General features: G+C 39.6%; 1 protein-coding gene across 2 annotated transcripts in view; it reads left to right on the top strand.

Moving 5' to 3' along the window:
- The first annotated feature begins 920 nt into the window (after positions 1-920).
- The window catches only part of NLK (nemo like kinase), a 104,574-nt gene continuing 88,260 nt past the window's right edge, over positions 921-17,234 (top strand). Inside the window, exon 1 of one of the 2 annotated variants that reach the window (XM_005298880.5) lies at positions 921-1,646. In XM_005298880.5, the coding sequence (XP_005298937.1) occupies positions 1,189-1,646 (458 nt within the window). In that variant the 5' untranslated portion in view covers positions 921-1,188. The remainder of the gene's footprint in view (positions 1,647-17,234) is intronic. The other variant, XM_042857829.2, reaches the window with a different exon arrangement.

A 17,234-nucleotide genomic window follows, 5' to 3' on the forward strand; every position in this document is an offset into this window, starting at 1 on the left:
CGGGTCCGATTGGCTGCGGGCGGGTGTCGGGCACGCGCCCCGCATGGGTGGTGGGGAGGGGAGGCCGGGTGCGCGTGCCCGCCGCTCGCTCGCTGTGCGCTCCGCTCAGGGGCTCCGTGAGGAGGTGAGTCTCGGCAGCAGCGGCGGCGGCGGCGCCGGCGGGTCGGGCGGCCGAGGAGAAGGAGGCGGCGGCTGCCGGGGGGCGGAGCGGTGCCTTGCGGCGGGGGCCTGAGAACCCCCTCCCTCCTCTCCTTCCCGCACACACTCTGCGGGAGACCCTCTCCCCTCCCCCCATCCCGGCTCCTGCTCCTTCCCCTCCCTGCCTGAGGGGGGGGCTGCAGCCTCCGGGCTCCCCCCCACCCACGCCCCCCGCCCCGCACTGGGTCAGGCTGTCAGGGCCCCCGGGAGGCAGCCACAGAGGGGGCTGGGGCTCCTGCCGCCTCTCTGCCTCATCTCCCCCCCTCGTTTTCTCCTCCCCCCTTTAGTCTCCTCTCATTCCCTTCCCCACTCCTTCATTTGTCACTTTTCCTCTCCCTTCTTCCATCCCTCCTCCGGTCTCACATCTTGATTTCTTCCCCCCCCCCCATTTATTTTATCCCCTTCTTTCCCTCCCCCTTCTGATTCTCATCCCTTCTCTGCCTGCTCTGTGCGTGTGCACAGCGGGCTTCTCTGTCTTTCCAGGGAAAGTTGCAAGCCTCCAAGTTTTTAGTCTATTTCAGGGGGTGGGGGTATAAAAGAGGGAAGTGATGTAGAAGGCTTGGGGGATCTCTGTGAAGGTTTTGACGTAGAGGATGTGGGAATGGAAGGGGTAGGCTTGTCAATACTCTCAAACTATTCCAGGGGGGTGACTTCAAATCCTTTCTCCGGGGGGGAGGGGGAGTGATCATTTTATTTCTGAAGACTGGCGCAAAAAGCCCCAACAACCCAAGGATGGAGTTTTAGTAGCCAACCACGGCAGAACTCTTGGGGGGGAAAGGGGGGTTTGGGGCGCACAGGCTCACGTGTACGTGAAAAGAGTCGTCAGATTGTTTGGCTTGATGGAGACGTGAAGCTAGTTGAGCTCAATGCTTTTAAAGGTGGGCCGTGTATGATGAAACCTGACTTCCTTTAAAGTGTAGCAAATTTCATTTTTTATGGCCAAATGACAGCTTGACCCAGTTGTTATCCAGTCAAAGGGCATTTTTTTGAATGTCTCTTTGTGGCACAACAGCCAACGCAAAAATGATGGCGGCTTACAATGGCGGTACGTCTGCAGCTGCAGCAGGTCACCACCACCACCATCATCACCACCTTCCTCACCTCCCCCCTCCTCACCTCCATCACCACCACCACCCTCAACATCACTTGCATCCAGGCTCTGCGGCTGCAGTACATCCCGTACAGCAGCATGCCTCTTCGGCAGCTGCGGCCGCCGCAGCTGCGGCCGCCGCTGCGGCCATGTTAAACCCAGGGCAGCAACAGCCATATTTCCCATCACCGGCACCGGGTCAGGCCCCTGGACCAGCTGCAGCGGCCCCTGCTCAGGTACAGGCTGCAGCAGCAGCTGCAGTTAAAGCGCACCATCATCAGCACTCACATCATCCACAACAGCAACTGGATATTGAGCCGGACAGACCTATTGGATATGGAGCCTTTGGTGTTGTCTGGTGAGTACAGAAAATAAACTCCGCTAATTTTTCCTTTTCATTCTTTGCCAAATCATAACTCATTTTTGTCATTTGGGCCTGAATACAAGAAAGCTACTGACTTACAAATTGCTTTTAGTGATTTAGATCTATTGTAGAAAGTTGGTTTCACTTGTTTTTGTGGGGCAACAATCTCGTACCATTAGGCCATGCCGTAAGCCAAGTCAGTTTTTGGATGACCCCATTATTTTGAGACAAATGCAACATATTTATACATACCTTAAAAACTTTATACTACGAGAATGAAATGGCATTTGTTTTCCTTAGAGGTGAACTGCACAGCTTTAAAACAAAATATCAATTTTAGATAACAATTGAGTAATAGAATATACTTTTAGACTTAAGAGTTTCAAATGGGAAATGTGAAAATTAATTTTTTCTTTAGACACCTGCCAAGATTTTAGTTGAGCAGGCTACATTTGCTCTACAGTAACACATTACAGACCACCTAAGACAGTGATCCCTTGTACTTTGCACTTTCCTCATAAATGAGTATTTCTGTCTTACTGTACCTCTGAATGTCCTGTCTTCTCCCCAGCCACTTATTTCAGTAGATCTTATTTTTGGAACTTAATCTTTTAAAATAGAATTTGTGACCAGTCCAACTTTAGCCTATTTAATTCCCTTTAGCCCTTCTTTCCAGCATCACTGAAAGAAAGCCAGCGTTTATTTTTCATTTTCATGATGTGTTGATTTTAAATCAACAAATTTACCTCTGACTTGAAGATGCGTTAGGAACACGCAGTATGTCTGGGTTTTGTTTTTTGACAGAGCAGGCATATTGCAGCACACTTCCTGTATCACAGATATGAAGTCACAAGCATATAATTGTGGCGTGACCCCACAAAACTTCTCACTGTATTTGTTTAATATAACTTCTTGGTGTCATTTAAGGGACATCTGCCTTAGCAGCTTTCCTATAATTTCATTTTACTTAATTAAAAGTACTGCACCCTTTAAAGCTGTGATTGTCTTTGTATGCTGGTACATATTGCAGCTCCAGAGTGTTTTACAGTAGAAGTCTTTGAAAAACAAGACTTTATTCTTTTTTAAAGGTAGGTGATTGATAAACTATCCAGACAAATGTATTCATTACAAAATCATGTTTTTAAGAAGACAAAACTTGTGGCTTAAACTAGATAAGCCTTAAGGGGCTGAGTTAATATTTTAACCTGCATTTTTAGTGTTTAAGAGAAAACTTTGATTTTCGAGATCTCCATACTGTAAATTAATGACATATTAATTTTTCAAAGTCAAGAGATGGCACATGTTTATAAAGAGCCTGAATTACTGTATCCCTGGTGCAGGTGTTCTTGCCACTATTCAGGGTAATGTGATTTAAGTTTAAGATAACGAGAAAGAAGTCCACTGTAAAGATATATTCAAAGATTATTTCCACCTCTCCCTGTTTTTTATTACTCGAGATAGATCTATGTCTATATTTTGGAATATACTTTCCTGTAGGCTTTGTTAATTTTGGCTACTATGTAAGATCACATCCTATTCTTTATAATTTGGTGCATACATACATTGCTACTGTATGCATTTCCTTAGATTTCTGTTTTGTCTGTTCTGTTTGCAAACAAGCTGCAAAAAGAGACCTGCTTTTGTTATTTTAGTACTTCGTAAATATTTCATTTTGATGAAATAAAGATGCAGAGTAAATAGTAAAGTATTTCAGCATTAACAGTGACAGCAAGAAAAAGGAAAATATGATGTTGAAATAGCAGTTGACTGTGTGACTACAGTAGAATGATGGCCAAATATTTCACTGGTATTAACTTAGCCCTGATCCATGGAGATGGAAGGGTCTCCCGGTGTGGCTTCAGTTGCAGAATTATGATCTCATTATTTACCTCAAGATAAACTGTGAAATTTTTAATTAAAAATGGTTAAGATCACCATAGTGTGGTGCACAGGTATTATGCAGTATGGAACTTAGTATATTCCTATACACTGAGCAGTTAGTTATGTTTAAATTATATATTTGCAATTAGTTCCTGTTTTGCACATACAGTTATCTCAGAATTTAGTATAAATATCTTCTTTCTGTGTGTTCTATTCTATGCATCCGATGAAGTGGGCTGTAGCCCACGAAAGCTTATGCTCAAATAAATGTGTTAGTCTCTAAGGTGCCGCAAGTACTCCTGTTCTTTTTGAGATAATTCAGTGGTCCTTGCTCTGCTTTTGATGTTATCATCGCTTGCAGGTGAAATGCATCCAGAATTTAAGATTTAGCATGTAAGCAAATTGTGTTTTAAAACATAAAAATGCATTTATAATTTAAGTTTATCTACATGAAATCACCTAAAATCATTTAGATATGAAAAATGTAAGTTTGGTACCTGTGTAACCTGAGAGCTGTAATAAAACCTAAACTAATTTTATATAATGAATCTCTCTCTTCCTAAACACATAGTGGCACTAATTAATTGCTGAAAAAAGTAATGCATGTGATTTTGAAGGAAATTGGTATTACTTCTGCATGTAGATGAGATACTTGTAGAAGTAATCCTGCAATTTACCATTCAGATTTATCACTGAATAGTTAGTCAACTGGGACTTGATTTATCTTGGTGCTGAATGTAGCTAGTGAAATAAGTTATCAGTAGTGGACAGTTTTGTAAAGGTATTGAATTTCCTGTTAGCTGGCTGGTAAAGATTTTGTTTTGACAATTGAATTAATGTTTGTAATTAACAGTGCCTGTTAGGTTTTGTTTACATCCAAAGGTTTTAGTTTATTTGGCTGGTACTCTGATCTTTTGGTGCAGCCAGTGTGCAGTTGTACTTCACCACTCATGAGTTGTCAAAGCATCATGCTTCAGTGTTTTCCATACTATCTAATTCAGACTTGTACTGCTACTGTTGTCCATATACACAGATTATATCCTTGTTTATGTGGGCACCACTGCAGCATAATTTGAGTATCCTTGACAAATGTCATCTCCCTCAACTACAGGTAGATTCTGAAATAAGCTTAACTTAGCTGGTTTAGCCATAAGGAATCTCCAACAGACTGAATAGCCATAAATAAATCACTTTACTGTTCAGGGTCCAGTACATTTTAGTAAAGAATAAACAGGTACGTGCAGTAATTTAACCAAAGACTGGTACTTAAAAAAAAAAAAAGTTGTTAAAATCAGTGAAGGGTTTAAAAGTGCCTTAGCCAGGGACATCTAAAATTTTTTAACTGAGGTCTCTGTTGTCAACTTGCCAATAGTCCAAGGACTATAACGTAACTTGCTTAAAACAGAGCAGTTTGCAGATGTCCTGGTCTTTAAAGGATCAGTGTAAACTCAAACTTACATTTGTTAAAAATTCTGTCTTATAAATCTTTATTCTTAGTGAAAGTATTCCCTGTTTCATCCTATATATGTTTTTTGGAAGACTCCTGTACATCCTTAGAATGTGCACATACACAAGGAGCTGTCCTCCACGGGAGTGCTTCTGTGTTGCTAGGGAGACCTGCTGCCAGCTGGTGGGATTCCCCTACAAAGATGGGGGCTGTGGCTCAGGGGCTTGGTATCAGAGAGGAAGAGAAAACGCTAGTGCCTGTAAAGCTTCCCCAGGATGGATGTAAAGAAGCTGAAGCAGCCACTGCAGAGCACCCCACTGCACCCGGGGCCAATGATGAGGGATGGATGCTGCCAGGGAGCCCCTTAGGAGAGCAAATGAGTAACTACTTGTGCTGCTCGTGGGAGTTGGATCTGTTTTTGCTGCCAGCGTGCTCCCACAATAGGAGGTGAAAGACATAAAGGGATTGGGAACACTTCATGGTGTTCAAGAGACACTATAGATGCTTATAGCTTCAGTAGTATCTGGAGCATCCCTCCCAGAAGGGTGAGGAACCAGTGCTGGAGAAGATCTGTTGGGAAACCTTCTTAAGTGATTTTGACAGTTTGCTTGCATATGTGGGGAGCAGGGGTTTGTGTGTGGGAGGGAGAACAGTGTTTCAGAAGGTGCTTACTACAGGTACTAATGTTAATACCTAGATCTTAAATAGTGCTTTTCATCTGTAGATCCCAAAGCACTTTTCAAAGGAAGGAGGTCAGTGTCATTATCCCTATTTTACAGATGAGGAAACCGAGGCAGGGGGCTTTGAAGAGATTGGCCTAAAGTGACCGAGCAGGCCAATAGTGGAGTTGGGTACTAAACTGAGGTCTCCTTAATTCCAGTCCAATGTCATATCCATGAGGATACAGCATCCTTACTTGTGGTCGATTTCCTAAGGTGTGTGGGAGAAATCCATTTAGTTTCTTAAAAGGTGATGGTAAGGGATTGCTTTTGGAGGGAAGTCCAAATTTAAAGTGGTGTCAATGTAATGCACAGAAAACGTACAAACTCTAAAAAGCTTAAAAACTTGATACCTTAATTTACTAGCATTCACATTTTAAGTACATAGATTTGAACAGTGGCAACTACCACTTTGTATTTTTGTGTAGTTCATGGAAGAGGATGTATATGGCTTCCAGCTCATTGTATACTGTAATGTCCTCTCACTGGTGCATCTGAACTTCAGGCACTAAGATGTCAACATATGTTTGTATACAAATTATGTGTATACAAATAAGCTATAAAACTGAAGACCAATCCAATTTTGAAGCGTCAAAGTGAAATGAGTTTTAAAGTGTTCATTTTCTTCAAGTTGAAAAAAAAATCCTAAAGGTTAACACTGTCCCTTATGGCTTACCAAGTGGTCTGGTTCATATAAAGATGAGACTGTAGCTTGAAACTGTATTAAAGATAAGGACAGTCAGGAGATGCAGTTGATCCCTGGCCCGTACTTAGATCTGAAATGGTTAAAGCAAATACTAAGTAGCTATTGAAAAAATGATTATTTGTAATTGATATTAAGTGGATAAAATGTGGGCCTGAAATTTGTTTCAAAGTGAGGTACATCATTGATATTAAATGCTCAAGCTATGAAGATGTTTCTTGAATCAACTGATAACCTTTTAATATTTTTGTGAAGGAGTTTTGTGTGCTGAGCAAGAGTACAGTACAGATTATTTGTTTTGGAAAAAATATGTTGGAGGGTATAGTAGAACAAACAATTGAGGCTGTATGTTCAGAATCCTATAAACAAGTGTAGGATAAACTCTCCTTTTGTGTCCAGGTGCTGATGGGAACCAGGATGCTGTTTTGCATTGGGTGTTAATGCAAATCCAAGTTATAAAAGCCTAGAGCGAGTTTAGTAAAGTATGGAAACTCAGCAGATAGTTGAATGATTAAAAAGCTTTCATTAAACAGCTTTCAAGAGGAGTTTTGTTATGTTTGCAGACATTAGCTTTTGTGGAGCCATTTTGTGTGAAGGTAATTTTCCAATGACACAAAGCTCACCTGTGAGAACCAGGAGACACATTTATAGTGGTGGTGTTTTTTTTCCTGCTAGCAGACACTATGTTATCCATTCAGCAAATGAATCAGGAAGTGATTCTAACAATCAGAAAAATATTCCTGTGTTGACTGACATCTGGGAAGGCGGTTACTCACTTTGTTTTCAATTACTTCATCTGCAGCTTTGCAATAATCTAGAATGATTTTTCCAATATTGGCATAAAAGAAAACCTAGCTGAAAGTTTTTCCTTGGAGTTTTAAATGCTAATGAGGCTGAGTAATACTTGAACCGCAAACAGGAAATGCTAGCTCAACTAGATATAGCCAGGTATCCGTAGGAGGCTATAGAAGTAGTAATCCATACTGATAATATATTATCCATAGAGAAGGCCACTGCTGAAACTGTTGTAACAAAACAAAACACGCTAATTGAGCAAACCTGAGACAATTCCAAGGAGACTATTGAAAAAAGTACTAATATGACTAATGGCCTGGAGTTGGTCTTTGCCAAGTAAAGAATATAACTTAATTCTCTTCTTTTTTTCTGAAGAAAAATCCCCTATTCAAAATATGCCATAAAATATCAGTTTTGCCCAGTAAAACTCTCTCTCCTCATGATGGACTCTAGAACTCTGTTTAGGAGTGTATAAATAAAATGGAAAAAAGTGCGTGTGTGTAGAATTAAAAAATGTTCCTGACCAAATGCTTGTTTACACCTGGAAAACTCAACTGTAGAAAAATGGGTATTACATTCAGCATTGCTGATAATTCTCTCTTCTAGATATCTATAAATGTCAGTTCATTCAACGAATTTATCTGGTTTGTCTAGAGCAATACCATAATCTGAAAATTTGATCTACACGTTTCTGATAGAAAAGCATATTATCACAGTTACTGCTTCCATAGTTTCTCTTGCTGTGTGAAGATCTGTTCAGAACACCCAGAAATATGAGATACTGAGGTTGGCGTTGATGTTGTAGTACAATTTCCTGACTTCTACTTTAATCTAATGTGTAGGTTTGAAATGTGACCACTAATTGTTCGTCTAGGCAGAAACTCTGTAGTAGTAGCAGGCTATCTTGAATGGATTGAAGACATTGGGTGGGACCACTTCAAACTTGAAAATTACATTAGAGATTTATCTGTGAAGCATTCCTGTATTTGTATCATGCTATAATAAATTCTTTTGTTGCCTGAGACATCTAATGCAGCTAATCATCATTTCTTAACTAAGATATTATGTCAGTTTCATATCATTGGTGCTTTGAGGAAACCATGGCGAAGCCTGAGGCAAAAGATGCAGTGCTGGCAATGAGAACATGACAGAGCAGTGCATATATTGTACCGAACACTGACCACCACGCTTTAAGAATAAATGGGCATACATCCTTATATGAGTATGCTGGTATTGCTGAAAGGAGTGCTATATTTAAATAATTCAGGGTTGTGATTTTCAGAGTTGCTTGTTGGTTGTAAAGAAATACATCATGGTAGCACGATCTTATTCTTTAAATTTAATGTTGGATAAATTGAGATGCTCCTTATGTATCAAAATTTCACTTCCCAACATTTGTGAAAAGAGACCACCTATTGTAACATAGATATAATCTTTCCCTAGTGTGGCTGAATTAAATCAAATGTATGTACATGACACCTCTAAATATTTTTGTTTGTCATGAGGTGTTGTACAGGAAAAAATTTTCTTTCGGCATTGGCATAGTTCCTTAGTTTCTTCATAGCTAGTAAGTGGATATAATATCTGGAAACTGGGTAACATATTAAGTAATAAAGTCTGAATTGTTGCCTTGCAAGATGGCATAAAAAAAAGGAATATGGACAATATATTTTTTTTCCTCTCAAAGGTGAGTGAGACTCTTTTCAGGCAAATCAGTTTGCAGTAAGTTATGCACAGGTCATTGTTTCATGACTAACTTCATATGCCATTTTGTTCTATTACACCATTTGCAAGTCTTTATATTGTTTGTATCCATATGTAAATGCATGTTGGCAATACAGCACATGATAGAATCCAATATTTGTTCTTTCAGCTCAGCTCTGCAAATGTTATAGCTGAACAGCTTGTAACTGGATTGGGAATCAAAATTAGGTTTTCACAAGATATTTATATTTCAGATGTGACTCCCCCCGTTCCCCGACTAATGCATTTTTTTTTTAGCTCTTAATTTGTTTTTACTTAGGAGTTTTAGGAGAGAATACACAAAAAACAGAATTTGAGTCAATTAAATTGTCTTCTTTTAGAAGAAACAAAATGCATGAAGCATTTAGCAACAGACCAAGGCAGGGTGGTAAGAGTGAAGCAGAGTAACAAGCGTTTGTGTGGCACATCTTGTTGCCATCAGGCTATGTTGTGGGGTATGCTAGTTTCTTTGGAGAACCATGGAACTGGGGGAGAGAAGAGAGTCAGAATTAATGCTCTCTGGAACCAGGGGCTGGGATGCGGGATGGGAGGAAGTTGTTGACATGTCTGATTCTGAGTTGGTTTGTGATTGTTATATCTGGGACTCATTTAGCCTTAATCCACTTGGATAGGATTTTTAAAAACTTAATCCTATTTACCTGTGAGTCAGGGATATGAAATATGAGGTAACATTTTGAGTTGTTTTCCATGGAAGGCTGAATTTTTGTTGTTAAAATGAATATCTTAAATAAATAGAATTCTAAAATTGGAATATTTAGAAACCATTTCAGAAGGTGCTATGAGTCAAAATTAGCTTGAAATATATGTTAACTTTTTTTTGCGGGGGGTGGTGGAATCTTGAATGTTTGCTATGCTACGCAGAATGGTGTGTGTGTGGGAGGTGGTTGGTGGTGTGTGTTTGTGTGTTTTTGCAGGCTCTTATATGGAAATATAGTCTCATCTGTTTTGAATTTCCAGGACTGCTTTTGAAGTTCTGCTTATCTGGCCTAGTATAAGATATTGAAAAGTAGTTTGCCCGTTAACTTTTTGGTTTTGAACTGGACAAGACATTGCTCCCAGTTTTTGCAGTCGTGGTTTTGTTATCCAGGTGGTGTACATATTTGATCTTTCATTACTCAAAAGATTACAATAGAGTGTTGTCAGCTGGCAAGCCCCTTTTGTAAAGAGAGCGACAAAGGTGGTTTTTTTTCCTGATTATTCCTACTTGTCGTGGGGAGGGGAATGAACCCCCTTTTCTGGGTTGGTATAGACACCATAGGTAGGACACCATACAAACACTTTGCATGATCCAGATTCTTCAGTTTGTTTTTATCTAGGAAGATTAAAATGCTTTTATTAGACCTACTCCACAGGTAAACTATCTTCAGACAAACCAAGGTTCAGCGTTTCAGATTACATGGTTGCCATTACAACCCATTCCAATATTGTCAATCATCTGATAACCATTGTATTCCCTGTACAGTACTTAGTATAGGAAGTACTGAAGTAACTTTAATTATTTGCAAATTAGAGTTGTAAAGATTATGATGGAGACCCACTGCATGAGCTTAGGTGAAATGAACAAATTGTGCTTGTTTCAGTGTGTGACTCTGTATATGTATGAGAACATTCAGTGTACATTCGAATGTTGTGAAATTTACTTTTCTAAATAAAAGTAGCTATTGCACATGTACCAAAGTAATAAGGTTGAGAATTTAAATGCAGAAATGTCAGAAAATCCAAAACTATATTATTCTTAGCTGTGGTAACATCAGTTTTGCATATACTAGACACAAGTTAACAAGATATGCATTAGTAGCATGCTAGGTGACCCAGTTAAAGTAGTTGTGGGAATCTAATAATGCTGGATTTTATGACACGTGAATATTTAAATTATGAACTATAATGTTGAATAAACATAGGAATTTTAGTGACTGAATTTATAATAATCTAATTTGGGCTTTTGCAGTAATTAGGCCGCTATAATAGTGTTACGTGGATGTGCTTTATAGCTGCCATTTAAACAAAATGGTTGTCACTTTAACTTTTTTTGAGCGGTCTTGGTTTTGATATAAATGTAGTCTGCCAAAACAACAAACCTACCAAACCAAAACCTAGAGTGTCAAAAATGTTAAAACATGAAATCATGCTTTAAAGTACAGCTGGGCTGTAGGAATTACTGGTAGCAACTATGGAGCAAATAGTTATTGCAAAATTTGTTCTTAAAAATTCCAACAAAAACAAGGTATAAGACTTGAGGTGAGATGGGAAAGAAAATACTTGCAGGGAAAGGAATACAGGAGTTATACAATTATAGAACAGGGCTGTTATCTTAGTGGAAAGCTTTTAATAATCAAGACAAAAATTCCATCAACTTTTTTTCTGTACTCTTTGCCTCCATTAATATGTAGTGTGTGTTTGCATGCAATGTTTAGATTTGATTTTTTTTGTAAATCCTAGGCCCTGTCTACATGTGCAGGGTGCAGCTGCATTGCGTCTGGTGAAGATGCTCTATGCCGATGGGAGAGAGGTCTCCCATTGGAATAATAAAACCACCTCCACAAGCAGCAGAAGCTATGTCGGCAGGAGAAGCTCTCCTGCCGACATAGTGCTGTCCACACCGGTGCTTATGTCTGTGTAAATTGTCACTTGAGGGGGGAGGGGGGAAAAGTGTTATTCATTCCCTGAGCTACATAAGTTCTGCCAGCATAAGCAATAGTGTAGATATAGCCCTAGTTTTTGTGCTTACAGATATGTCTATACTACAAAGACTATACTGGTATAGCTGCATTCCTATGGCTATGCTGGCATAACCCTGTAGTGTAGATGTAGCCTACACCAATGGAAGGTGCTTTTGTCCGTGTGGATTTTTCACACCTCTGACCGATGTAGCTATGCTGACAAAACCCCCATTGTAGACGCAGCTGTGTCACTGGAAGAGTGCTTCCGTTGCTGTAGCTAATGTTCCTACGCTAAGGGTATGTCTACACTGCACAGTTGTTGCCAAAACTTTTGTCTTTCGTGGGTACTTAAACACTCTCCTCACCCCCCCCGCAAAAGACAAAAGTTTTGCTGACGCAAGCGGCAGTGTGAACGTGGCTTTGTCGGCAGGAGCGCTCTTTTTCTTTGTAAATCTGTGAAAGTAAACTAACAACTTTTTAAAACTATGATAGCTTCACATTTTTCAGAAGCTGCAGACCAGTAGGAAACTAGACGTAGTAATTTTTTTCAACTTTCTTTTTTATGATTTCCTCACTACCTTTCTCCAATGTTGAAGACCTGAGAGGAAGTATTTGCTTAAGGATTAGCAACAGAAAAGAGAGGACTAAGGGGGGATCTGATAGAGGTCTATAAAATCATGACTGGTGTGGAGAAAGTAAATAAGGAAGTGTTATTTACGCCTTCTGATAACACAAGAACTAGGGGTCACCAAATGAAATTAATAGGTAGCAGGTTTAAAACAAACAAAAGAAAGTATTTCTTCACACAACGCAGTCAACCTGTGGAACTTTTTGCTAGAGGATGTTGTGAAGGTCAAGACTATAACAGGGTTCAAAAAAAACCTATATAAATTCATGGAGGATAGGTCCATCAATGGCTATTAGCCAGGATGGGCAGGAATGGTGTCCCTGGCCTCTGTTTGCCAGAAGCTGTGAATGGGTGATGGGATGGATCACTTGATGATTACTTGTCCTGTTCATTCCCTCTGAGGCACCTGGCTTTTGGCCACTGTTGGAAGACAGGATACTGGGCTAGATGGACTTGTGGTTGACCCAGTATGGCCGTTCTTATGAAATCTATCTGGTGAACTTTTGATTTTGTTTGTGAGCTTTTTAGAATATAGTACAGCATAGACTGCACACATTATGATTTAGTGTAACATCCCTTTAAGATTTTGTGTGTTTAAAAAAAAAAAAGTCATTGTGAGCTGATGCGATAGTATCATCAGGTTCACTCTTCTGTGTCCCTCAGTACCAAATAATTCAGTTGTTAAACTCCGTTTCTGTAAATCAGCCATTGTTTCCCAAAGGGTAACTACTATTTGTACACATACGTGTGTGTGTGTGTGTGTGAGTGAGAGAGTATAATAAAACATTTACACACGTGTGTATTGGAATACAATATTAAGTTTTGAATCAGCCTAAAATCTTTATAAGGACAGGGAACACTTAGTGAAAATTTTCTTAATTAAAATGTCATCCATTATTCAAAAAGTGTACACTTGACTGCAGAATTGATTTACAAGCACTAATTTAAGCCTTGTCTACCTCTAGAGGAAGTCATGCTATTTCTACCCTATCGCACAATGTGTCTACATAAAAAAGTGGTTCAGTTGATTGTTATGGTAACAACAATCATTGCAGTTTACCCCAGTATTGTGTTGGGGGTAAAGTCTCAATTGATTGAGGTTCAGTCAGTTAGAATGCCATTGTGGATGCGACACACTAGCACAGTTGGTGCACTGCCAACACTGAGAGCTGTCATCTTTGTCATCTCCCTTAGCTGTCAAATTTCCTTAGTGAGTGAAATTTTAGTGGCTTGGCTGAGAACCTGCCGAGATGAAGCTGATGGAATTAGTGGAGTGGGGGAGCATGGTGAGGAAGCTGGGGAGGTAAGATGGGAGGGGCTGAGAAACTGCCGAGTTGGAGAAAGGCATTTCTGGTCTGGTAATGGAGGTGGGGAGAAACATGGCTTGGGGGAATGTTTCTGGGGAGGGGGAAAGTGTGGGATGTGGCATGGAGACAGAGAAGGGAGGCTCGTTGGCTGAGGCAGCTGTCAGATCTTAGTTGTCAAAGATGACAGCTACCTCTCCTGAACCAGGGTAAGGCAACTCTACTTTGGATACAAGGACAAGCTTTACAGCACTTTAAGATGGCTAGTGTGGATGTGCTCAATTGATTGTGTTTTAGTTAATTATTCTGCAGACAACTGAGTGCTGAAGGTGTAGGTAAGACCTCATCTAGGTAGTTCTAAAGTACATTGTTTAGTAGAGGCTGTAAGTCTTTTGCTTTACTGTGAGTCAAACTAGCTATTATACCCAATTTTGTAAAGTAGACCCCTGAGTGAGGCAATTGAAGTTTAAATGCAAGTGGCTTGTGACAAGCAGTGTAAATATGTATGTAAAGGATAGAAGTTTATGTGGTTAATGTTTTATTTATAGATAATAGTATTTTAACAATCACAGGCAGCCAGAAAGAAATCAGTGAAAGCAGTGGTGAAAAAGAATGGGTAATAGTTACAGGTGATGCATATCAAAGTAATTATGTGCAGTTCTAAATACAAGAGGATGGAAAAATTAGTGTTTAGTAGAAAAGCGTATGGTTGGTTCATTTAAAGTAACACTCCCAACAAATCTTAGCTTTTAAAAATGTATTTTCACTTACTAATTCTAAATTAAAACTATTCTTTAACATCACCCAGCATCTTATCGTGTGCTTTATGTGTGAAGTGAAGCTTGCCAACAGCATGCTTAAATTAGGACATAGACGTATGTTGAAAAAGGGAAGAAAAAATAGCGGTCATTGCTTCTAAACATGTAGACAATCAAAGCTCTATGGCCAGGCCGTTCTGAGGGCAATGGGGAAGTGGGTGCACTCTTCTGCCTGCATAATAGCCACAGCTGCACTTCCAGGTGTCTGTTTCCCTTCTAGGAGATAGTCTTAAACCATGCTTTGGATAAGATTTACTTGGGTTTTTTTTTTAAGGTCAAACTATTGCCTGCCAATCAGAGGCCCCCTCACTTATGCTTCATCACTTATGCTGTTAAATGTTTAGCCTGACTGTTCACTGTTCTTTGTGGGGAATTTTATTTGTAAATCTTTTCCCTTAAGGCAAGTCGTGGTCCCTGCAAAAAGAAGCAGATCTCAGTAAGACTTCCCATATCTGTTCATGCTTGCCTACCTTTCTAAGCATCAATGAAGGATTTTTCCCATGTAGTGTATAATTTGCAAATATCTCTAATATTCACTACAAGAATTTATACTTCAGTCCTACAGTAGGATTCTCTGGTGTGGACTTTTACACCAGCAAGGAATTCTAATGAAGTCATTAGGGCCTTTAGACTCTGGATTGGAAGAGGTTAGCTAATGTGCTAGCTACCACATGTTAACAGTCTAGTATAGATAAAGCAGTGTGCTTTTAACACATGATGAACTGATCAAGTTAAAACCTTTAACTTGACCAGTTAACATGCTTACAGCACACTGCCTTGTTAACTACCTAATACCTTTCAAATCTTAGACATGGGCTTGGAATTACTGTAATACCAGGGTAGAAGTCTGTGCTGGCAGATCATGTGTTGGCTTGGGACCTTAATAGTTTTAAAGGGAAAAACAATCAAACTGACTAAAGGCAGGTCTGTATCTATAAAACTTCATTCTAGTCAACTGATTTTTTTGTTGTGATCCAAATATTTTCTGAATTTGCTACTATTAAGTTAGACAACACATAATATTAAACACATAAACATTCAGAAAACTGAACATTTTCTACTGAAACTTCTAACTTGTCTATGATCAAAAGTGCATTAATTTGGAAGTAGTTTCATGGGGGCGGGGGAGGTCAAGTTAGTAATATCAAGATTTTTAAGGGGCTGGTACTTTTAATGAGTGGTGTAAATATTTTAGCTGTACATTGACCTCCATCTTAGTTTAGGCTGTCATCATATATCATTCTTCTCACTTGTGGGGGAATATACTTTTGCTATGATCTTTGGCTGGGAGTTATTGTTTTTATAAGAATTTTTTATTAAAAATTCACTGTTAAATTTAATAACTACTTAATATGCATTTTTGTACTACTGTGTAAAATGGTTAGGTGGCTCAATCTTTTCTATTTACTGTTGATAATCTCAGCATTTGTTTAGCGGAACCTATGTAATCCTGATTTTATTTTTAAAAGGAGATTATCTTCTGGAGAGTCTCCTAAAAGTAGCAGCTGAGACACATGTGAAACAAGATCCGAATGTCAGACACCAGAAAGAGAGAGAGATGTGGAAGGATTTCTTTAACATAAAGTAAAAGTTTTCTATAATGTTGGTTTCGTGATTAAATAATCTGTAATAGAGACCAGCAGGTTTCAGTGGGATGCAGCTAAATTTGGTTCTAATAAAACAAGCTTTTATTTACTATATTTAAATTTGTGTCTTGGATTAGTGTATTCCTCATCCGGACTTCAGTGTAAAAGGTAGCTCTTATACTAAGGTAAATTTATTTGGGGCATTGTCTTCAGATAAGAAAGAACCAAATCTGGATCTTTATCCTGCTTGCATCATTGGGGGCAGAGATGGATCTATGAGAACTTCTCTGTCACCCCCCGCAAGCTGCTGCTCCTGAATAATCTGTTACTTTTCTCTCCCTCTGCGGCTGCAGGCAGGAAGAACTTAGACTGCTGTAGAGCTTAGGTTCTTCTCTCCCCACAACCAACATGTTAATCTGGGACTAACACTGTAATGGTAATTTAATATTCCCTTTCTTTGTTTGGAGCAACTCTCCCTTTGGTACCACCAGAGCTACCGTTCCCTCTGTTTCTCCCCAACACAAACCCACCTTAGATAGGGCTTAATATACTTCCAAAATTCTAAATATCTAGCTGGTTTAAATGGCATGTATTGGAACCATACAAAGCAAGGAATAGAGTTTTTCTATTAGTAGACATGGCTTGTTCCTTAAGGGCAATGGCTACATGCAGGGATGAGAGATCCTACTTGTATGAAGAGATCTCTAAGGTCACATTTCCCATTTTCTCCCAATGAGACTTAAAAACCTCCTCAGATTTTCAGAAGGTTCGTAATTAATAAAGTGAAGGATGGTTGCAGTTACAAGGTGAGCTGTCCCCTAGATCTCTTTTAGTCCCTCCTAAGTGCATCCCTGAGGTGATAGGACTGTCTTCCTGCACCTCTCTCAAAGGTTGAACCCCACTTTTCAACTACTGTGGGACTGGATCAGTAGGAGGCAGTACCCCCCATTTCCCAAGCAAGTTAACATCATAGGTCCTTTTGGCAAGTGTAAGCCCTCTTCTTTTGGGAGCCCATGACTGCAGCTGATTAAAGTGACTTTAAAAGAGCTTCTTCAAAACAAAGCATTATTTATTCACCCAAAGATGCATAGTATGCAGGGTTAAAACAAAAAAGGCCTATGCTCAAGGGATTTGTCCACACTGTAATGTTTAATTGCAAGTTTTTGTAAGTTCCCTTTAGCGCAGTTACCTCCATCTCTGTGTTGGGAGAGACAGGCTACACTGACGACCTACCCAACCCCACTTCTTCCGTAGGCCAACATCTTTACGGTTTTATT

This window comes from Chrysemys picta, chromosome 19, assembly GCF_011386835.1.
Source record: "Chrysemys picta bellii isolate R12L10 chromosome 19, ASM1138683v2, whole genome shotgun sequence".
NCBI classification, from domain to species: domain Eukaryota; kingdom Metazoa; phylum Chordata; order Testudines; family Emydidae; genus Chrysemys; species Chrysemys picta.